Source organism: Eucyclogobius newberryi, unplaced genomic scaffold (genome assembly GCF_026437365.1).
Source record: "Eucyclogobius newberryi isolate DKJ021-1_F unplaced genomic scaffold, fEucNew1.0.hap1 SCAF_15, whole genome shotgun sequence".
NCBI classification, from domain to species: Eukaryota; Metazoa; Chordata; class Actinopteri; order Gobiiformes; family Gobiidae; genus Eucyclogobius; species Eucyclogobius newberryi.
In genome coordinates, this window is record NW_027315779.1 from 2,062,764 (window position 1) to 2,086,934 (window position 24,171).

Sequence of the window (24,171 nt, forward strand, 5' to 3'; positions counted from 1 at the left end):
TAATTGACTGGTGTAACAAAAAAACACAAATAAAAATGCGTTTTTGGGTCGTTTCTTTGATAGTGTATTCTCACGAGGGAGCAGCAGGGGGAGCTCCATCGCTGAAGTTACATAGCTCTACTTTAACCAACTTGCTCGTCTCCATGGAGATAGACAGGCTTAATACCACACTGTGGCCCATTCCAGCAATAAAACAAGCAGATGGGCCGACTATACACCAGAAAAGTTCTATAGTTCACCTTTATATTGATAAGATATTCCTTTATTGTCCCACATGGGGAAATTTCATTGGTGCAACGCAGGTAGATACAGAGGTAGATACAGAAGAACAGATCACTTATAGGAAGTCTGAAAAACACTTTCAGTAGAAGATCTCCTACAAATAAAAACTCCCATAGACAAATAAATAAATACATAAATACCATTGCATGTGATCACGACAGTAATTGAACATGAATATGTGTCACGACAGCACATAGATTGCACATGAATTTCACAGTAATTGCACATATGACAGAATTGCACATCAGTATTAGGTTAGGTCAGTATTGCGAGTGTTCAGTACTAACAGTTTTTGTTATAAAGTCTGACAGCAGCAGGAAGGAAAGACCTACGGAACCTTTCCTTCACACATCGAGGGTGGATCAGTCTCACTGAAGCTGCTCTCCAGAGCGGACAGAGTGTCCTGCAGGGGGTGACACTCATGGTCCAGCATAGATGTGAATCTAGCCAGGACCCTCCTGTCCCCCACCTCCTGCACCGAGTCCAGAGCACAGCCCAGGAAGGAGCTGGACTTCTTGATGACTCTGTCCAGCTTCCTCCTCTCCCTCTCTGTGATGCTGCTGCTCCAGCAGGCCACACCATACAGGAGGGCTGATGCCACCACAGAGTCGTAGAAGGTCTTCAGGAGTGGCCCTGTCACTCCAAAAGACCTGAGTCTCCTCAGGAGGTAGAGCCGACTCTGGCTCTTCCTGTACAGTGCGTCCGTGTTATGAGTCCAGTCCAGTTTGTGGTTCAGATGAACACCCAGGTACTTGTATGAGTCCACTCTCTCAATGTCCCGTCCATGGATGTTCACTGGTGAGGGGGCAGTGAGGTGGCGTCTGCGGAAATCCACCACCATCTCCTTGGTCTTCCCCGCGTTGATGAGGAGGTGGTTCCGCTGACACCAGTCCACAAAGTCCTGCGCCAGTCCTCTGTACTCCGCGTCATCGTCGTCCGTGATGAGTCCGATGATGGCAGAGTCGTCAGAGAACTTCTGCAGGACACAGCTGTCCGTGTCATGTCTGAAGTCTGCAGTGTAAAGGGTGAAGAGAAAGGGCCCGAGGACAGTGCCCTGGGGGGCCCCCACACTGCAGGTCCGAGTGTCAGACACACAGTCCCGTGCTCTCACAAACTGGGGTCGGTCTGTGAGGTAGTCCAGGATCCACTCTGCCAGGTCATACTCCACACCAGCCGTCTCCAGCTTGTCCCTCAGGAGCAGCGGCTGGATGGTGTTGAAGGCGCTGGAAAGATCGAAGAACAGAATCCTCACAGAGCTGCCAGGCTTTTCCAGGTGAGAGAGAGAGCGGTGCAGCAGGGAGATGACAGCGTCCTCCACTCCGATGCCAGACCGATATGCAAACTGCAGCGGGTCCATGGCTGAGCTCACGGTGGAGCGGAGGTGGTCCAGGACTAGCCGCTCCAGTGTCTTCATCAGGTGGGACGTGAGAGCCACTGGCCTGAAGCTGTTGAGATCTTTGGGGCGCGGTGTCTTAGGCACAGGTACCAGACAGGATGTCTTCCAGACCTGTGGTACCACCCTCAGCTTCAGGCTCATGTTGAAGACATGCTCCATAACTCCACACAGTTCATCTGCGCAGGACTTAAGGAGGCTGGGGCTGATCCCATCAGGTCCTGCTGCCTTCCTCACTTTAATCCTCTTCAGCTCACTCCTCACCTGTGCTGCTGTGACAGTCAGTGGTTGGCAGGGGGACCGTGTGCTGGGGGGATGGGTGAGTCCAGGCGAAGTGGGGAGCTGATGGTCCGGGGCAGATAAGCGAAGAGGAACAGATGCAGGGCATTGTCCAGCTGTGGAAGAGGGAGCATGCAGCTGTGCAGGGGGAGGGGCGGGTGACCGATCAAATCTCAAGAAGTGAGCATTTAAATCATTCACCCACTGTAGATCCCCCTCTGTCTGGGCAGGGGGGATTTTGAAGCCCGAGATGGTTTTCAGGCTCCTCCACACTCCCTGAATGTTCTTCTGCTGCAGCTGCTCCTCCATCCTCCTCCTGTAGCCGGCCTCAGGCTGCCTGATCTTCCTCCTCAGCTCCTTCTGCACAGTCCTCAGCTCCTCCTTGTTCCCTGACCTGAAGGCTCTCTTCTTCTCCTTCAGCAGAGCCTTCAGTTCACGGTTAATCCATGGCTTGTTGTTTGGAAAACACCGCACCGTCCAGGAGGGAACAATGTTCTCAAAACAGAAGTTGATGTAGTCCGTGATGCACTCTGTGATGGTGTTGATGTCCTCCCCATGTGGGTCATAAAGCTCAGTCCAGACAGTGGTGCTGAAGCAGTCCCTCAGAGCCTCCTCGCTCTCAGCAGACCACATCCTCACCTCACGGGACACCACAGGTTGCCTGCGCACGATGGGTTCATACACAGGCCTCAGATGTACAAGGTTGTGGTCCGAGCTGCCCAGGGGAGTAAGGGGGGAAGAGGAATAAGCCTCCTTGGTGTTGGCCAAAAACAAGTCCAATGTTCTATTCTCTCTGGTGGGGCAGGTAACATACTGGGTGTATGTTGGTAGAACAGAAGAGGGAGAAGCGTGGTTAAAGTCACCAGAGATGAGGAAGAGAGCCTGTGGATGCTGTGTTTGCAGCCTACAAGTGCAGGAGAGCATTGCTTCACAAGCATCTTCAGCATTGGCAGACGGGGCCACATAGACTACGATCAAAATCACATGTGAGAACTCCCGGGGCAGATAATATGGCCTCATGCCAATAGCCAATAGTGCAATATCCCTGTTACATAGCTGCTCCTTCAGTGTGCAGTGTTCGGGTTTGGACCAGCTCGTGTTCACATACACCGCCAGACCTCCACCTCTTTTCTTCCCGGATTCTCTCGTTCTGTCCGCCCGCAGCAGATGAAAATTGTCCAAACCTACAATAGAGTCTGGCATTTCTGCTGTTAACCAGGTCTATGTGAAAATCAAGACGCTGCTGTCCCTATAAATCCTCTGGGACCGCATGAGGCTCGCTATTTCCGTCATTTTATTTTGAAGGGACCTCACGTTACCCATGACTACGGCGGGAACCGACTTCCTGTTTGTCCCTCTCTTCTCTCGGAGTTTACGTCCAGCCCGTCTGCTTCGTTGCGTTTTCCTTAGGATGTCCGCCGGGATAACGTGACGATCTCCGGGTAAGACGCGGTACGGCGCCGGCCGGGGGGCGGGGCCGGAGCCGGGGGACTCGGAGCCAAAACACATCGCAACGACACGACGAAAACACTCAATCCAGCCGAATAAAGTCAAAACAAGTTAATTTAAAGCGATTCCAGTGCATGTCCCGATCGTTCGTGAAGTTCCTCTTTCATATAAACGTGTACCGACGACACGCCGTACTTTAGCGGCGGCCGGAGGGCGCGGGGGGGGGGGGGGGGGGGGGGGGGGCTGGTGGGCTCGCTCGGAGCTAGCTCACGTCACAACAACACAACGAACGCAACGAAAAATGCTCAAATCCAGCCGAAAAAAGTCAAAAACAGTTGAATTAAAAAACTATTCCAGCGCGTGTCCCTATCGTACAGTAAAGTAGAAAAAATATACTAACTATATTTACAAAATATAGGAAATAAAGCACAATAAGTGTGAGAAAGAAGAGAGAGCGTTTACACCGGGCTGCCAGCTGTACCAGCGCCTTATGACGTATTATGACGTCATAAGTCACAATACGCCTTATGACGTATTGTGATAATGATGTGTAAATAAAGGTTTTGCCAATCCAACATCACTGCTAAAGCTGGACTAGAAGAGGACCAAACTACCTCTAAATCAGGTCTAAACTGGGCCAGGACCAAACTACCTCTGAATCAGGTCTAAACTGGGCCAGAACCAAGACCAAACTGCCTCTAAATAAGGTCTAAACTGGGCCAGGACCAGGACCAAACTACCTCTAAATCAGGTCTAAACTGGGCCAGAATCAGGACCTAACTACCTCTAAATCGGGTCTAAACTGGGCCAGGACCAGAACCAAACTACCTCTAAATCGGGTTTAAACTGGGCCAGGACCAGGACCAAACGAGGGTGAGTGCACAGTCGGAGCGGTGCTAGTTTCCAGCACTTGGCAGAAGCGTGGTCCTGTGTTGGGAGTTAAAAGAACAGGTTTTGGACACAAGCTGACCATCTGCTTCCCCCTCTGCGTTAGCGCCGCATCGGTTCACTCCAACAGCGATAAAAACACAACTCTCTGGCTCAGAATCAGAGGGCAAGCTGCTCACGCTCAAGTATTAGACGGGTGGAACTAGTAAGTAAGATGTACATGTGTAGAAGCTGGGATTTAAAGTACTCATTGAACTATAATGCAGTTAATATGCGGTCACATTGAATAGCACATCTTTTTAGATTTGCAATTTCACTTCCTGACATCACAGTAGGAAATTACCCAGGAAACACTGGGAAAAAAACTCATCTAATGTCAACTTTTATTTATTTGACAAATAAAAATATATGAGCGACTTTATTTTGTTGACTCAATGTTTAGAGGATCAAAAAAGTTGTTTATTTTTGTAAATTATGCATAAACTTTGACTGGAATGAGTGTCCCTAGTGCGATGTCACTTCCTGTCATTCTCCACAGATTTTTTTTAAACGTTTTCCCAACAAATGCCTACATTGATCGGTGTGAAACTAGAATTTATATGTACAGCAGGTAAAAATACACCAAATAAAGTCAAAATTAGAAAATCATAAAAATAGGCCCTTTAAACGTATCTGTCAAAAACGGTCTGAGCAGAAAGAGACTCGAGGGAAGTCTCATCTTTTAGTCACGTTTTGGTCCTACTTGGTTCAGCCCATATTGAGAGGATCATCTTGACTTGGCCTCAACTACTAAAAGACCACTCAGTTTAGGCCTGGAAAAAATAGCGAGTTGCAATTGGATTTACGTTTGAATAAAATGATTCTGCTCCAAGTTCACATTCAAACGCAAATTGACAAAAGGACTGAAGAGAACCAACTGACAAACTATTTAAAGACTTAAGTGTTTGTACCGATCTAAACTATAGTTCAGCGTTTTTATGCAGAAATAGACAGGATATTTTGCGGTTTGCGGTGGAAAGTATGGTGGTTTTGGGCCGTTTCTTTGACAGTGTATTCTCACGAGAGACCTGCAGGGGGAGCTCTATTGCTGAGGTTACTTAGCTCTACTTTAACCAACTCGCTAGTCTCCATGGAGATAGACAAGTTTGATACCATACTGTGACACATTACGGCAATAAAACAAGCCGGTGGACCAGAAAAGTTCTATATTTCAATTTGAAATACTATATTCATAGTATTGTACATTTCATATTCTACAAATTATTTACAACCGTTTGAATTTTGGTTGATCTCGCATCTCTTTGCTACAGAGTTCGTATAGCGTTTTGTCCGAGAACGTTCTCCAAAAGGTTCTCTTATCATGTTTTTGACCCGTATCAATGGCGGCAGCCGGAACGTTCCGCAGTGTGGCATTAAACGTCGACCGTGCCGGCGGCTAAACGTCGCTCCCGTCCTCAGGAGTGCGTCGGTGTTCACGGGACGGTGACACATTCCTCACCGACCGCACACTTTTCACACTTCTAACACTTCTACGGCCCCAAGTCGCAAAGTTCTCGCTCTCCATCCCAACCATTTCTCCCCCTTTCCCTCTCTCAAAACCTCTTGCTTCCTTCATTTCTTTCACTTTCGCAGTCTTCCTCTCTTCCTTCCACTGTTTCTCATCTCTTCTCTCGATTTCCCCATCTCCCTCTCTACACTCTCCTCTTTCACTGCCACCGTCCCATCATCCGTCCCATTTCACTCTCACCCTCTTCCTCACCTCACTCCACACTCTCCCTCTGTAAATCCCTACTTTTTCTCCCTCTCTCCCCTAATCCTTTCCTCATCCCTCTCTTGCCCTTTTTTCCTCCCCTCTACTCAATCCCTTTCGCTCCCCCTCTCCCCTTTAACCCTTGTGCACTCCATCCCCCTTTCTCTCCCTTCTCTCCTCCCTTGTTCGCTCTTCCCCTCTCCCCCTCTGTCTTAACACATGCTTTTTAACTGTTTGCATGACTTACTGCTTGAATTCCTCTCCCTCTCCTCCCTCATTTCTTTCTCCCCCCGTCCCTTCCTCCCTCTCTCTCTCCCCTGCCCTACTGTTTGCATGACTCTTCCTCCCATCTCTTCCTCTCTCCCTGTCGCAACCGTTTGCATGACTCTTACTCCTTGAATTCCTTTCCCTTTCCTACTCTCTCCCTTCTCTCCTCCATCATTCCTTCTCCCCTCGTCCCTTCCTCCCTCCCCCTGTCCCTTCCTCCCTCCCCCGCTCTCTCCCCCTCTGTCCTAACACATGCTTTTTATGCATGACTCTCTTGCTCCTTGAATTCCTCTCCCTCCCTTCCTTCCTTCCTCCCTCTCTCCCTCCCCTCTCTCTCTCTGTCCTAACACATGCTTTATAACTGTTTGCATGACTCTTGCTGAATTCCTCCTTTTCTCTTATTTCTCCCCCTTCTCTCCTCTCTCATTCTTTCTCCCCCTCTCTTCCTCCCTCCCCCTCTCTCTTTGTCCAAACACATGCTTTATAACTGTTTGCATGACTCTCTTGCTCCTTGAATTCCTCCCTTTCCTCACTCGGGAGCAGATGATTTAGGTTCAAACCGCACACAGACTCGTCACTTTTCAACAGTCGCCGGCGCAGCGCGGTCTGTTTACATGTACACGGCGTGTGTTTACACTGAGGGAGACGAATACGAATACGGACGTTTATCCTCGTGCTGAAAAAAACAAGAACTTGAACCTAGAAAAATGCCTTAAAATTAAATTCCAAATAGAATAGAGAATTGACTTTAATGTGAAAGGTGCACTGTGTAACTTTTCTGGTGCTCTTTGTTTCCATGGAGATGTTATTTATTTGCCTTGAATGATCCACCATATGGCAGTAAAGTTGTAAATATTGGAAATGCAGTATTATAAAAAATGAAGTGCAAAATAAGGATAATAATGTCACAAAAAAAGCAAATTAAAACATAACTTGTGTAATCTTTCAAATTAAGAGCATAATGTGATATGTCTGGCCCATTATTTTGATACGTACTGAACTTTAACCTCACCAAAGACATTTCCAGGAATAATTTAAGACGTTTGGGAGGTAGGGCCATGCATTTTCAGAATATTGTCCTAAAAAAAACATTGCCTTTATTCAATTACAGGCGTTTCAAATGTTCAAAAAGCAATTAATGATTAATCTTCCAGCAGCACAAAATAACCCTCTGAAACCGCAGCAGACGTAGGGAATTTAAACTCACGAGACGACACACGAGATCAGTCGTAGCTACAACCAAAGTTTGTCCGAGTTAACATCAGGCTCTAGACCGGGACCCCTAAAAACAACCATGCAACCTAGTCGGGACCCCCACAGTAAAAGGAAATAGCCGTCTGTAATCATTCCAAGTCCTTTTCAAATGAGGTCAATGTCTGTTTATTTTAGTAGTTTACTGTGTTATCTGACCCAATGTCACTAAAAACACCCCCACTTTATGCTAGCGGTGTTTTTGCGCTTGTAAAAACGGGAAATGGGGAGAATTCCCGGTTCACGGCTGAACTTTCGCCGTCACGTTGATGAAGTGCTTGCGTTTTCGCCGGTCGATCGCACGTTTGACAAGAGATCAATGGCAGACGCGGCGAGACGAGGGCTCACTCTGCCGCCGCCAATTACAAATCATCAGAAGACGCGCTCCATTTCCAGATATTCCCCCCGCCACGATCGGCAAATCTTTCATCGTGGACGGACAGAATCGTGCAGTGAACACCAGTCTTAAAGCGAATAAGAAAGACTCGCACTGCCAGTATTAAACATGACTCCGGAAGCGTTTCTTTGCGAGCTTCGGCCCGTTTATGCGTCGACAGAGCAATAATGAGGACGCAAGGGCCACGGCGGCGACACAGCGAAGGCCACGGATCGATGCCTGTCCGCGTGCAAACAGCTGTGACGGAAAACAATTGAGCCGGCGTTAAATTCTGGGCCTCGCAATCGAACGAAACAACGTTGTAATGGATTTTTCGACGATGCTGTAACTGTCCTGCAGCCACATATATACTGTAGGGTCCATGAAACACGTGATAGTTCGGGTCACGGTAGCTCCTCGACTGGAAAAGGGAATCAAAAGTTGCCATTTCTTTTTCGGAAATACAATAGCGTTTCAAATTTGATGCCCATTTCAACCACGTAAAAGGCAGAGATTCAGTCAGTGATGCGTATGGGTCTTTTTTTAATCTACAGCCAATCCTTTGTCAGTAAAATAATGTAGTGTTTATATCTCAAGAGCAACGTACAAATGTGTAAAAGCTGTTTACAGTTTTAAAAGTTGACCAGAAAACCGTTTAGAAATGACACCTTTCACGAAATCCACAAAAGTACTCGCAACAAACAACAGCATTTATCACAAACACTGAGCATTTCAACTAGTTTCTTCCAAAAAAATCTGCACATTATCACTCATATCGAAATAAATAGTGACCGCTTTAAGTCTATCATGCTCGATTATGTTAAATCCGATACGTTGAGACCCGCCCGGGCAAAATGAACGCGGTTGTGACTCACTGACGGACAACAGAGAGGATTTCTTCGGCCTAAACCCGCCCGGTCTGACGGAGTTCCCCGCGTTGCCGCTCAAGGTTACCTTGCTGTCCAGTTTCTTCATGGTGACCAGGTCCAGGGACTTGAGCGAGTGTCCCGTGGGCGCGATGAAGTAGAGGCAGATGTGGATCCGCGTGTCGTGGTAGTTGAACAGCGACCGCTTGATTTTGAGCTCTTCCTGGAGGTAGTTTTCAAACTGAGTGTCGATGTAATCCACTATGGGCTTGTAACTGTGCAGAAAAGACACAAAAAAGGACAGATTAAGACCATTCAAGCTTATTGTAATCGTGTATCATTGGTTTTCACACTGTAATATAATAAAACTCCACAGCAAGCGTTCAGAATACACTACTCCGATTAGACCAAGTGATGAAATACAGTAAAAACAAATTTTATTTCAGGTAATCTACCCATCACTGAGTACTTGTGACAGGTTATTACGTGTTTTGTGGGATAGTACCTTTGTTAAAGTTTATCATAGTTTTACATCAGTCCAGTGACAGTTTGTTAACGTGGTGTTGAAAATTAATCCTCTGTATCATCAATTCATGAGTTTCAGCTTCCCGTTTATAGACATAATTTTGAAGACTCTTCCCCATTCAAAAGACAGAATATTTAGTTAAAAATTCACTTCTCTGTCGACTGGGAGTGGGAATCCAAGGCTCACGATTCGATTGAGAGGCTCATGAGCCGAAGTGTGAACAACGCGTCCGTTCATCTCACGGTTTTTCATATAAAACAGCTCATACTTTTTAAAAATGTGCAGAATTACATGGTGGAGCAATGATAATGATGCTGGCTTATTATTACAAGTCTGTGTCTAACCACAAAGCAAAAAGCATCACAATTACTAAATGTATTAAAACCTAGTGAGAAAAGCATACAGCGCATTTCTTTTATCAGTATTATCTCTTCATCATCATCATTTTATCTAAAAACCACATTACTTCCAAATGATTTTTCGATGAAAACGGCCTAAATATTTCATCATTTTGAATCACAATATTCTGTCGAAACACAGGGACAATTTACACGCAAGGAACGTATTTTTCTGACAGTTTACACATCCTAGGAAAATAAATGTGTTGCTATTTATTCTCGTTCCTCAAATAAAACCTCTTGTGTAAATGAGACGGGTCTTGGCCCTTGTTTACAGTAGACTCATGTTCAACCAGGAAGTAATTTGATTATAAACTGGAGAAAACCAGGTAAGATATTGAGCAAATTGATCCAATAATTGACAGCATCTCCACCACGGCTTATTCAAAGTGCATCCGTGGAACATTTGTCTGCATCTGTTTGAGCCGCTTCGGACAGAAATAACTCCAGACTCTCCACGTCCCAGAGCTGAACCCGTGCACTTTGGTCTCGGTTCACTCCCTCTTCAATCTTTGCTGAGAAATGCACAACCTCTGACCTTTCAGCTGTTCTTTCTCTGTCCGCAGCAGCGTCCGGCCTGAAGCGCCCTGGACGTGTGCTCCGCAGAGACTCGCTAGCAAAGGGCGTGAGAGAGCGAACAAACTGTACGAGAGCCGTGTTCGGAAAGAGAGAAAACCTAAAGAAATGTGTTTTTACCATTTCTCTTTCTGCTCAGAAATCCACTGTTGGTTTTGGAAATAAAGCATGAAAGGAATTCCGCTGTTAAAATCATGGAAAATACTCTGAGGACCGTGAGGCACCTGCCGAGGTTGCCAGATATTGAGATTTTGATCCATCACTTCAGCGCAGTTATTCGCCATTAGGACTGAAATCATGAACAAAAACACTTAATTCTGGTGAACAAATTGTTTATTAAGAATGATTCAAGCTTAGTAACATTTAACTAACACTCTAATAACCCTGACCCAAATTAAGTAGTTACCATATTTTCCAGTTTGGCTGGTTTGACTTATACTCCGGAGCGACTTGTGTGATATTTTTAACTTGTTATTTTCACACTGGCAACCACAAGAGGGCGCTCTAGGCTCTGAGCGACGCAGAAGAAGAATCAGCACTTCCTCTTCCTCTGGAGTTTGTGGAGTTGTTTAGAAGTGACACAGAGGAAGAAGAATTCAATGGATTTAGTGATTTGGGGTAAAACTGATGCTTTGGTAAACTTGTTAGCATGTTCTTTATGCTATAGTTATCTGAATAACTGTTCATATGTTACGTTAACATACCAGACACTTACCACAGTTCTGTCTGTGCCTCATGTAGCTGAAGGTGTTAGCGTTAGCATACGTCATGTAGCTGAAGGTGTTAGCGTTAGCATACGTACACCTATTCACCATGTTCTCTCATCTGTTATAATTTTAAATTGCATTTCGAGATGAAATGTCTGTTCTTGGTCTTGGATTTTATCAAATATATTTCCCCCAAAAAAGTGACTTAAAGGCGGTATGGACGATTTTTCGGCGATTTGAGAACGCAGGCGGAAGTGCACATGCCACTCCCCCGTGTGGACTGATACAACACACACGTGCGTTTGTTTATTAGCGCAACGGAGCACATCGCATCGCTCGTCTCCCGTAGATTTCTGTCCACTTCTGCGTCAGCTCGAACTGTCTTTCTCCGTCTTCATTTTGTCCCGTACACTGAGGGAACTATATTATGATAGATCCATGCGCTTAGGCACGCGGAAACGTGGGGAAGAGCCAGACGCGGCTGCAGGTGAGCGATAGGTGCGTTTTATGATTGATACGTGGCAGGACAAATGATTTATCCACGCCACGAGGAAATATGATACAAAATTTGCTGAAAAAAATCGTCCATTCCACCTTTAAACTCCAGTGCGACTTATAAATGTTTTTTCCTTCTCTATTATGCAATTTCTGGCAGGTGCGACTTATAGTCCGGAAAATATGGTACTAATCTTGAATCATGCTTAATAAACTATATGTTCATTATTGAATAAGTCTTTGTTCATGCTTTATTATCATATATTTACACAAACTACTATGTACTACGACTTGACACTGTGGTATATATATATAGGGTTGTAATCATTTAGTCGATTATTCGGTCAATGGCGTCTTAGTCTAATTATTTTATTTGGATTAAAATGATTAAAATGGTACAACGGAGATGTACAAGTTTGTTTAAACTCACGATTCACATCCTTCCTTCCTGCTCACACATAAATGCAGCACTCTTCTGTATAAGTAGCTGTTTTAGCATGAACTTCTGTGGTCTTTGGAGCGCAGTTTGGGTCAGTTACACAGAGATCCTTTACACTTACACTCTCTTTAAGTCGACTACGGCTAATCGAACTCAATACTGAATGTGATATGGTCATTTGGAGCTCATGTTGTTTATGTGGAGCTAGTGACAAACTTTACACCAAGGACAGTTTTTTACAGCTGGCTTTACAGGGAGGACAATCTTCTCTTTCACTTGGCTTTACTATACTTCTATTTGCACTAGATAAGGCCGACGTATACTCCAAAGAGAGCGTATACAAACACACCGTAAGTTGTCACTCTTTCAGTTATCGAAGGAGGAAGTCAGTCGTTAACCACAGACGCACCAACGGATCCGAAAGCAAAGGTCCGAGTTCACCATCAGTAAAAATGGTTCATAACAAACACATCTCGCGCACATTTCTGTTCAACAATACACCATAAAGGGGCAAAAAAAGCTATTTAACTTTACAGAATGACGTTTAACAGTCGGTGGTCAGCGTTTTAGAGACTCTGACCGCCGACAGTCCGACGTGTGTGTGCGATTCGCTCACAAAAGATTCTTAATGCTTTGCCTGGAACATTCCGGCGCCTGCCCTCACCTGTCCTCTTTGTTGATTTGGTCCCCGAAGCCCACGGTGTCCACGATGGTCAGCTTCAGGTGCACGTTGCTCTCCTGCAGGTCGTAGGTCCGAGGCCGCAGGTAGACGCCGTTCTGGTAGTGGCTCGCCTCTTCGTTCTCGAACATGGTGTTAAAGAGCGTGTTCATTAACGTGGACTTTCCTATTCCCGTCTCCCCTGGGAACAACAACAAAAAAAAAAAAGATAAATATCATCGTTACAGTGTTAAATGTCGAGAAAGTGCAAGTGTAGAGGTCGTTTCGTGGACTTTGCCGCAAACCGTTCCCCACCAAATTAAGTTAGCACATTTACAAGCCCATCGACAATTAAACATAGGAAATAGTTTGAATTCCTCTGCTCGCATGTAACTGTACTCACATGGGAGCGATTGTGCCGCTTCTCACACACACACACACACACACGACGGGGCGAACAACTAATCGAGCCGCAATCGCTCAGGTAAACTTCGTGTCCTAAACGGTGAGGCTGCAGTGAAACGGGGTTTGTCTTTTGCCCATATAGCCTTCTGTTGCTGAAATGCTAACGCTAAAGTCATAAGCAAAAGATACTACAGAAGAAACTCCATTTTAGTGACACAAACGTTAGAACACACATGCAAACAAACATCCTTTAAAAAATATTGAAATGTGAATGGTTAAAAAGGTCAAATGTAACCAGAAATATCACAAACACTGCTAGTTTTGATTGCACCATAACGTACTACTTTTGATACATTTCTACTGATGTGGTTAGGTCGCTTTAAGGTGCACTTTGACACTTTTCTGGTGGAGACTTTACCTGCTGCTCGACTCCATGGAAAAGTTATTGCTTTGTCTGGGATGCACTCGACTAAAGACACGTCATGGCGATCGATTAGTCGACTAAAGGGGGCGTGGCAAGTACCTTTATGTACAATATATATTACCCAAACTGCAATCAAAAAGCTACAACTGCAAATAAAAAGGCTATTAATACAGAAAAGAGTACTAGGAAACTATTCTGTGAATTTTGTGCCTGTTCACACATAAATACCTCCAGCTAACTTACTCCATATCCTCTCATTTTTGCTGTTGTCCCATTTAAATCCCTATAATCTAAAAAACAGGATTGGCCGACCAGTACAAACACTCCACCGACCGATTAATCAACTAAATGACACGCAGCCCTAACGGCACCAAACTTATCAACAGAGAAAGGCTGATGTATCAATTAGCACTTTTTAGCGTATCAAAAATTTGGTTTGGGCCGACCCACCGTCTAAACACACGTGAAGCTTTAATTCAACACTTAAATGTGAAGATGGCATGAGTTAGGTTATGGGCGAGCGGTAAAAACGGGGTTGTGGATGTACAAAAATGAGCAAAGCAGTGAAAAGTAGACAAGAATTAAGATAATTTTGGGGAAGATCATCCAAATCGGCTCCAAATATCGGCCCGAACACATCTCCGTGGAGACAAGCAGCAGCAGCGGCAGACCCCCGACCGGACGAACGTTTCGCACTTTCGCCCTGCCGCCCCTTCACTCACCGACACAGAGGATGTTGAAGCAGAATCCCTGCGTGACCGACTTGCTGACCAGCTGATCGGGAAGGCTGTCGAATCCAACATGGCCGCCCAAGCTCAGGCTCCTCTTCTCCTCGTTCTGAAAGTGCAAAAAAGAGAGCGGCCAATGAGCAAACGCGCTGTAAAGTCAATAGCGGCGCGTTCCTTTACCGCGGAGGCTTCGAAATCGGGCGACGAAATGCTACGAAATGTGTCTGAAAACTGCAATTGCTTTAGACTTAAGGATTGCACATTTCAAACACTTCTTTGAGTTAAGATAAACAAAGATCAACTTGCAATTCATGTTTGCAGATGTCAAAACTACAATGTTAGCCGGTTTTAAACATATGGAGAAAAACTTTGAAAAATGTATAATATTGCAATTGTTGAAGAATATTAAGTCTATTGATAATTTATAACTAAAACTATTGAAAATTAGGGTAAAAAAGACAGAAAAGTCCAGTGTAATCCCATAAAACAAGGGTATAAAGCAATATTTATGCACTTGTGCGTTTAATTTTGAAGTCTGTTCATGTTTTGAACCTCCACCAAGTCATTTACAGTTAAAATATCATCTAAAAATATACATACGGTTTGTCAGCATCGCCCTACATTACATACAGACATACGGAGACGCATATTTAGTCCTTTTGCAAGTGATATATTTTACCACAGAAAATGTTGTGCCTGTGATGTAAAATGCAGCGTTGATTAATCATTGAGGCACGCTTCAGAGACGCTTTTGAAACGTGGAGTCGGTACAAAGTCGAGAGCTGGTTAAATCTGGGCGCGCGGCGACGACTACGGATTACAAAAATAATCCCAGAAATGTTGAAGCGTGTGGAGGCTAATGACAGGGTCATGGCACCAATTCTGCTGCCGGGTTTAGTCACCGTCTTCTAAAACAGACGATTTTCCACACTATAAGGCACACTTAAAAGCCTTCAAAATGGATTAGTTCTGGTTGTGCTTAATGACCTCTAAGCTTTTTTTGTGTGGTACACATTTTGTTTTGCTTAATGCACCTTATAGTCCGGTACGTTTTATGAAAAATGATCGAAAATAGACCGTTCATCGAGAGTGCGCCTTATAGTGCTTAAAATACGGTAAATACGACAGCTTTGATTATACAGAGAACACTGGAGAACTGGATCACATATTTACATTTTATTCTATGGTTTATATTTTATTAAAGAAAAGGGTTTGGTGTCAGCATTAAAAAAAATGAATTTCTAACGTAAAACCGGTTGATTTTTTAATGTATTATTGTAATGGTTGCAATTTCATATTTAGATTTTGCTGAAACAAAAACACCTTTAGCCCTTTTATAATTTCATAGTGAGGTCAAAAGGTTCGGCCCAAAAGCAGAAGTCGTCCATCAAATCAACCACATTTTAAAAACTATAAATCCAAATATCTTTTGCAACATCGTGCAATTCAATTACGATCGTCTGCGAGTGATTTGACATCTCTAGAAGGCAAGTTATTGAATATGCAACGCCTCAAATTACACAATAATTTATACTACAACACTCGTGTATAAGTCAGACATAAAACTAAATAAAAAATGAGGAAAATATAAGACTCGATCGAGGCTAATTTGAGCTGCCTTTTTCAACATTTTCATTTCAAAAACAGCAGATTTCTGTCAGATGGACGGTGTATGTATATTTAACTTTGCGGTATCAATTATTGCCTTAACCTTATATCGTGGCAAGACATTGAACATCGTCCAGGAACGCCCCGTCGCCGTGGGAACTCCAAAACAGTGTAAACACTCGGCCGCAATAACGGACGCATACGTTTTTTCCCCGCGGAGCTTCGGGTTACGCCGGGTCGGCCAACGAAAACAGGACTAATCCAGTTTACACGGCGTTTACATTATGTCTATGGCTCCGTGTGACAAACAGAGTTAAGTTACAATAAACCACATGTCTGAAGTGACAGATGTGGCAATAAATAAACCGGCGATTAATCTTTCTGTGTTTGGAAGGCGCAAGATTAAAGTACATTTGGAATTTCCCATGTAGATGTTATCGTGTGTCAAAATGAGACCGCTGTGTGCCGTGTGGAGCAGCAAGATAAATTGATTAACCGTTTTATTATGTGAAAAAGCAGCTAACCCTGTAGTTTAGACTTTCTCAATCAGTTTGGAAATGTATGGTTCTTGTATGAGTTTAGGAGTGAAGATTGTGGTCTTCTCTTTACAGTAAACGCTTCTGAACATGTTTAACATGTAAAGTTTAAAAACAGAAACCTACAATACAGAAATCGTTATCGCAGATGCTTGACAGGAAATCGCAATTTGATATTTTCCCCAAATCCTTTCGGCCAAAATGTATATATAATATACCCCATATATATATAATAAAATATCTGATTGATCGCGAAGACAGAGGCTAAAGTGAACAGCACACGGAGCTAAAACTCCAGGCAGCACTGGCCTCGCGCAACATTACGTTTTACAAGTTTCTTATTTCAAGTTATGCGACAAAAACGCAAATGAATTCATAGCTACAGTAACTGTTTACAGTTAATTAGTCCTTTATTATATATATATATACATATAAATAAATACATATGTGTGTGTATATGTGTAATATATATATATATATATATATATATATATATATATATATACACATACATACATACACACACACACACACTTTATATAAAAACAGAACATTTTGGACTGGAAGGACAAACTTATGAATAAAATGTGTTATTTCAAGCAGAAACTCTTTATCTGTTATTTGTTTATTACTATAAATATTTACCGTATTTTCCGGGCTATAAGTCGCACTGGAGTACAAGTCTCACCAGTCAACAAATGCATAATAGAGAAGAATAAAACATATATAAGTTGCACTCGAGTATGAAATGTGGTTGCAAGTGTGACAATAACAAATAATATCACATACAAGTCGCTCCGGAGTATAAGTATACGAGTATAAGTACAAGTCGCACCCCGGCCAAAACTATAAAAAAAAAAAGGTGCAACTTATAGTCCGGAAAATATGGGTAATATGCTTTTAAATGGTTTAAGGAATGTACAAAAAAATTGACCGATTACTCAATTAATTGAAGAGAAAAGACTGTACAGATGACTCGGTTGCTAAAGTAATCGTAAAGTAATCGTTAGCTGCTGCAGCTCGAGTAAAGACAAAAGATGAATGAAGCTCGTCAGCGCCGTCTGGTCCAACGCTCAGAGAGAAAGACATAGTTTAAGGATGAGATCACAGTCGCACAGACGGAGCCGACCTGCAGCGCTTTAGGTAAAAGGCTTTAACAGTTTCAAGTGCAAGAGGGATTTTTGAATTAAATGCACTTTTGAGTAATTGAAGACGTTGTTGTATCGAGAGCAATACAATTATGTAACTTTTGGGTTAGTAACTTGGGTGAAATGTTGAAATATTGCCATAGAAATCGAAAAATAACCTTTGAAGTGTCATAATTTGCTCCCGTCTGCATAAAATGGCCGATTCTGTCGTTTAGTTCTGCTCTGAAATGCATCCTGGGAGATTCTTTTTATTAGTCAATTCAGGGCCAATTTTGTGTCAATTCCTCCCGGACGCGTTTAAAATGTTAACTGAATCTTATATTAAAACACAAATCTGATCGCTAAACTTAAGATATTTGTCTCCAAATTGTGCAGCTCAATTTACACAATAACCCCAAGATGTACAATAGAGTCAAAATAATAAAATGCAACAAATAGCTAATTATAGGAAAGCTCAAATCTTACTGTTAAAAAAAAAAAAAAAATTAAAACATTTCTACAAGTGCAAAAAAAATGCACACAATAAAAAATAAATTAAAAAAATGACAAGAAAATAATAATTGTCATATTTTGATAATTGTAATCGAAATGTCAAAATATAAAATTGCAAACAAAACGACCTTTTTATAAACAAAACAGTGGCATTTTCAAATCAAAATGTCAAAAAAATCAAATAATAAACTCGATATTTACAATACACTTTATCTGTAAAAATTCTCTATCTTGAAGCCTTCCGTCACCATATTTACACTTTATTTGGTTGGCAATATATTTAAAAAGTCGACTTTATTTAACGATAAGTCGCGAGAGTAATGGAAAAATGAAAGGAGCCGTTAAAAGGGAATGTTTACGACAGCCACCCACGTTCAGGGAGACGCGTCGATGGGCGGGGTAAATAATACTGTAAAGTGTCGTGTTTTTATGAGGAAAACACCAGCTGAGTAAAGACCACAGGGTTAAAGAGTCAGACAGCCTCACGAGTGGTCAAAGGGCTCAAAACCTGCAAGAAAACCAGGACTCTTGGACGAGATCAAGACGTCAAAACAACAGAAACAATGTACTGTATTTTCCAGACCAGAAGTCGCAGCTTTTTTCATAGTTTTGGCCGGCGTGCGGTTTGTCCTCCAGAGAAATTTATATGTGATATTATTAACGTATTCCTCTACCTCCGGAGTTTGTGGAGTTGTTTAGAAGTGACACAGAGGAAGAAGAATTCAGTGGATTTAGTGATTTTGGGGTAAAACTGATGCTTTGGTAAACTTGTTAGCATGTTCTTTATGCTATAGTTATCTGAATAACTGTTCATATGTTACGTTAACATACCAGACACTTACCACAGTTCTGTCTGTGCCTCATGTAGCTGAAGGTGTTAGCGTTAGCATACGTCATGTAGCTGAAGGTGTTACGTTTTCTGAACACGTTAGCGCTCCTCGATGTGGGACCCGCTTTATGAAATCAAACGATCAATTTGACATAAACAGCAAGACAAAAAATAACTTTAAATTTAGGGTTTTGTTTTTTTGGAGGAAACGCTGAGAAGAACTTAATTTTTGCTTCTAAACATAATCACATTTGTTTTAACTGAACTAAAAAAATACAGCATTCGGTTATTTTTTCACTTTTTTATAAATTAAAAAAATAAAATAATAATAAATCTTCTAAAAATGTCATAATTATAATTTTTTGTCTTAATGATTATATTGCGACCTAAATAATGACAATTATCGATTAACCTGATAATCCCTACAACAGACAGGAACTACAATTGTCTTGGTTAATATTTGTATTGTCTCTCTACAAATAACTTAGTACTTTTATAGCAGTACAAAGGATGGGCTATGATTTGTAGTTGACTTGACCAGTTCCTCTTAGTTAGAGGGACAGATTTTCCGCCTCGCTCTGAGAACATAATTAAGTATGAATGATCTGGGGTTTTGTCGGTCTTCAGAAAAACTCTCTGGAGACGCATGCATTTAATCTTCCCTTTGACTTCGGTCTGAATACATTTCTCCGGATCGTTGGGCTCTCTCCCCCCTCTCTTTCCGAAACGCTTCACACGTGGCAGATGTCGCCGCGGCAACATCTCCACAGACAGGAGGATTTTTTTTTGGGCCCGGAGAGACGCAAACGCAGCGGCGCCGAGAGCTTCTTTACACAGGAAAACTCTTTAACTCCCACCCAAACGATTACTGTCAAATATAACCTGCAGAGAAAGTATGTTTTATTGTCATGTTTTTGTATTTAAAGTCCATTTAAAGTGGCAGAGCGAACTCTTCTGAACATAAGCAGTTAATCATATTTTAATTTGGATCAATCATTACTAATCTCCAAATCATCAATAAGTCAGATTTATAATAATAATAATAATAATGATGAAATTGTATTTATAATGCACTTTACATTTGACTCCAAATCCCAAAAGTGCCGGAAATCAAATAAATCAATTAGTCTACCAATCATTCTTTCCCTCTTCACCCCCATCCAAGCTGAAGTGAGGCCGTTTGAGGATCTGATGCAGCACGTTTATGTTTGCATCAAATACACAAAATTTACACATTTTGCGTGTCATTTTCACGCAATTGCGGCTCAATTTGAGTCATAAAACTTCTTTTCCTCTGCTCATGGCATTGGTTTTGGACCGGTTAGCGACTACGATCATTTCAATAATCGATTTAAAACATCAGCGTCGGGTACAAGTTGAAAAAGGTGCAGCTGCCACAAGCCTGCTCCTTTTCATTCACCCTTTGTTTAACTGTATGTCATTGATCGTTCCACCCGGCTCCGCCCTGCTGCAGCGCGGACACCGTTTCCCGGGACGTCCTGGGACAGAGCGCAGGAAACGGAGCGCAGAGGGGGCCCCAGGTGGCTCCCGGGGCGATGAGCCAGAACAGGGGGACAGGCCAGTGCACAATGAGAGCGTCACATGTGTTAGAATGATGTAATGCAGGTTTATAGCGTGAGGGGGAGGATATGGTGATGTGGTCAAATGTAAATCAACGCACTTTTATGGGTCAAACGGTGAACGTACTAAAATTCTGCACAGATTAGCCGCTGTTCCATCACGGGACATGTCACTCCTCTCAAAAGATTAAAGTTGTCTGGTGCCAAACGCTGAATTATAGCACGTAGACGTTTATACAAATGAGTGGGGGACGATTCAAGGAGTGAAGCCACACCCGCCCACACTGAAACGTAAACATCTGCTCACGTCTGTGCAAGATCCACTTTGTTTATGATCGACACACGCGTTTCTGGGCACATTTGACTCTATTCCATCTGCAGCATATTCAGTACAAGATTGAACGTATTTTTAGATTTGTCCTTTTGAACGTGGCTCACCTTGTTCCCTGTAATTCAGAAAAACCAAGGACGCCGTGCCAAATGCGTACTAAATAGTGTTCTGCCGTTTTCGTTGCTGCGTCTCCACTTTTAACCCCAAAAACTGATCAAATAATGAGCAGAAAATGGATGAATGACCCATTAAAATAACAACAAATGACAAAAAAAGACAAATCGTAATGTGAAACCTTCAAAGTATTATTATAAAAAGATGCAAGATTGGACTTTTTTTTTTTTAATGTTGTGACGCGTTTCAGATGCTTTTTTTACTTCTCAAAGCGTTTCCGTCTTAACCGTCCTTTCCTCAAACCAAACAGACAAACTGACGGTTCACACTTCATTGGTTTGTGGCGGGGACGCACCCGTTTATAGAAGAGCGTTTGAAATATTTACTGGTGATCTGCACGGTTAAGACACGTCCTCAATCCTCGCTCAGACTGGACGACGGACAATCTGTGTAGTTTTAAATTGAACGTAAAAGTGTCGCTGTGGCTTCTGTTGGGGCTCACTGAGCATCGTATTTTAATCTTAAAGAGAGCCAATCGATCGAAATCATCGGCTTTTATGGCTTTTGTTTGAACGTTCTGCAACCAATCGTCTTCCAGTAAAAGCATATTGTTTTCAGTTAAGACTTTGGAAGCAGAAATGTGCCCATTTTTGTGATAAATGGCTTAAATGTTTAAAATCTCGTTCATTTTCATCAAATTACAGTTGAAAAAGACAGATTTATTTGTTTTTAATTAAACCAGTACAAGGGAAAACTGGCTCGATCCTTCATTTCGTCATGATGAAATAAGTAATAAAATGTATAAGATAAGATAAGATAAGATAAGATATTCCTTTATTGTCCCACATGGGGAAATTTCATTGGTGCAACGCAGGTAGATACAGAGGTAGATACAGAAGAACAGATCACTTATAGGAAGTCTGAAAAACACTTTCAGTAGAAGATCTCCTATAAATAAATAAAAACTCCCATAGACAAATAAATACATAAATAAATACCATTGCATGTGATCCCGACAGTAATTGCACATGAATATGTGTCACGACAGCACATAGATTGCACATGAATTTCACAGTAATTGCACATGAATTGCACTTGAATTCCAACAGCAATTGCACATACGACAGAATTGCACATCAGTATTAGGTTAGGTCAGTATTGCGACGGGATAACGTGACGATCTCCGGGTAAGACGACAGTTCTCCGCAGTTTCATGAGTTCCTCCTTTGTGGAAACGCGGTACGAGCCGGGGGGCGGGGCCGGAGCCGGGGGGCGGGGCCGGAGCCGGGGGGCGGGGCCGGAGCCGGGGGACTCAGAGCCAAGACACATCGCAACGACACGACGAAAACACTCAATCCAGCCGAATAAAGTCAAAACAAGTTAATTTAAAGCGATTCCAGTGCGTGTCCCGATCGTTCGTGAAGTTCCTCTTTCATTTAAACGTGTATATAAACGTGTACCGACGACACGCCGTACTTTAGCGCGGCCGGAGGGCGCGGGGGGGGGGGCTGGTGGGCTCGCTCGGAGCTAGCTCACGTCACAACAACACAACGAAAAACGCTCAAATCCAGCCGAAAAAAGTCAACAGTTGAAATTAAAAAACTATTCCAGCGCGTGTCCCTATCGTACAGTAAAATAGAAAAAATATACTAACTATATTTACGAAATATAGGAGATAAAGCACAATAAGTGTGAGAAAGAAGAGAGAGCGTTTACACCGGGCTGCCAGCTGTACCAGCGCCTTATGACGTCTCGATGCTGCTCTGAACGTGCTACGGCCTGACAGAAATGAACAATAAATCATGGGTCAGATTGGTTCAAATCCGACAAACGGAGCGAGCACAAACGCACTTTAGGTTAAGGATGTTCACAAACGTGGATTGTAAAAGATATTCTATGGGTTTGGGAGACTTTAATGACTTCAAACCTCGTAGAAGAGTCTAAAAAATATGACGTATGAAGACACGCCTTCACTCGTGGCTTGCTCTTTAGCACCTAAAAAAACGTTTAGCTCCGTCGGACAGATTTGTGAACTCTGGAGCTCTGGTCTGTTTTTATGATCTCATCTTTGTGATAATTTCTCTGTCGCCGAGTCACTGCCTGAAGAAACAACGCAGAAATGCATTAGGGAGGAGGAAGGAGAGAGGAGTAGAGGAAGGAGGGAGGAGAGGAGGAAGGAGAGAGGAGAGGAGGAAGGAGAGAGGAGAGGAGGAAGGAGAGAGGAGAGGAGGAAGGAGAGAGGAGAGGAGGAAGGAGAGAGGAGAGAGGAAAGGAGCGAGGAGAGGAGCGAGGAGAGGAGCGAGGAGAGGAGCGAGGAGAGGAGCGAGGAGAGAGTATAGTTATGGCACAGGAGAGGAAGAAAGATTAATTATTCAGAATAATTACGGGAATAATATCAAAATTATATAAATACAGCCATTTTAACAATATTTGGGAAAGAGAGGGTCACTTTAATTTGACGATGAATGGGAAAAATGTGTAAAGGAGGAGCAAAACAAAAATCACGTGTTTGGTGGGGAATTTTGTTGGGAAAATGTGTCACGTTTGTCACCATGTTAAAGTGCATATTATTCACAGGGAAATGTGGACTGTTGGAGAGGGCGTGGCACGTACTCTGGGACCGTCCCGTCGGTCGGGGATATTGGACTGAATAATAATGCACTGCAGACATAGTTCTCTCATATTTAGAACTATGTATCTGGGCCTCAAAACTCCTGCGCTGGACACGATCAATGGATACCTTTGGAGTATAACATTTTGTGGCAGGAAAAAGGGTCATAACAAAGAAATGGATGACACACACATCGCCAACGATCAAGGACTGGACGGACATAGTGACGGGCATTAGATAAATGAAAAACAAATTACATTCAGAATTACCAGACTTTAAGCCGCTACTTTTCCCCCTGTGGTCCTTACAACGTCTAATTTATAGATTTTACTGGCTAACGGCCACCAGAGGGCAATCTAGCAGGAAGTGCAAGCATTTGACACACTGCCCAGGGTTTAAGCTTCAAAACGCTGTGTGTTTTATTACAATCAGACTCATATTCACAGAGATATGAGTCCAATGAGGAAGTGAATCTAGACGCGGCAGAATATGTAATGTACGGCGGTCTGCAGTTTAGAGACTTTCTAGGCCAAACCTGACCCACGAGTCAAAGACATGTGGATCAAAGGCATGGAACATATTTCTGTGTAAATATCTCATGTTAGAACGTGGGCACCTGCGGGTTATTGACAGGTGTGGCCCGTATATGGACATGTTCTATTTTTTTCCGTAAATTATTCAGGAGCGCTGTATGGCCCGAAAATCACAGTCATTTGTAGTTTGCACTTCTGTTTAGTTGATGTCTACTTGTGTATTTGTTTTTTA

General features: G+C 42.9%; 1 protein-coding gene across 2 annotated transcripts in view; it reads right to left on the minus strand.

Annotated features, from left to right (window-relative positions):
• septin8a (septin 8a) overlaps nucleotides 1–24,171 on the minus strand; it is a 63,274-nt gene that overhangs the window by 30,825 nt on the left and 8,278 nt on the right. For both annotated transcript variants that reach the window (XM_072445696.1, XM_072445697.1), the window contains exons 2-4: nucleotides 14,152–14,266; nucleotides 12,607–12,802; nucleotides 8,890–9,076 (exon numbers count right to left, since the gene is read on the minus strand). In XM_072445696.1, the coding sequence (XP_072301797.1) occupies nucleotides 8,890–9,076; nucleotides 12,607–12,802; nucleotides 14,152–14,266 (498 nt within the window). The remainder of the gene's footprint in view (nucleotides 1–8,889; nucleotides 9,077–12,606; nucleotides 12,803–14,151; nucleotides 14,267–24,171) is intronic.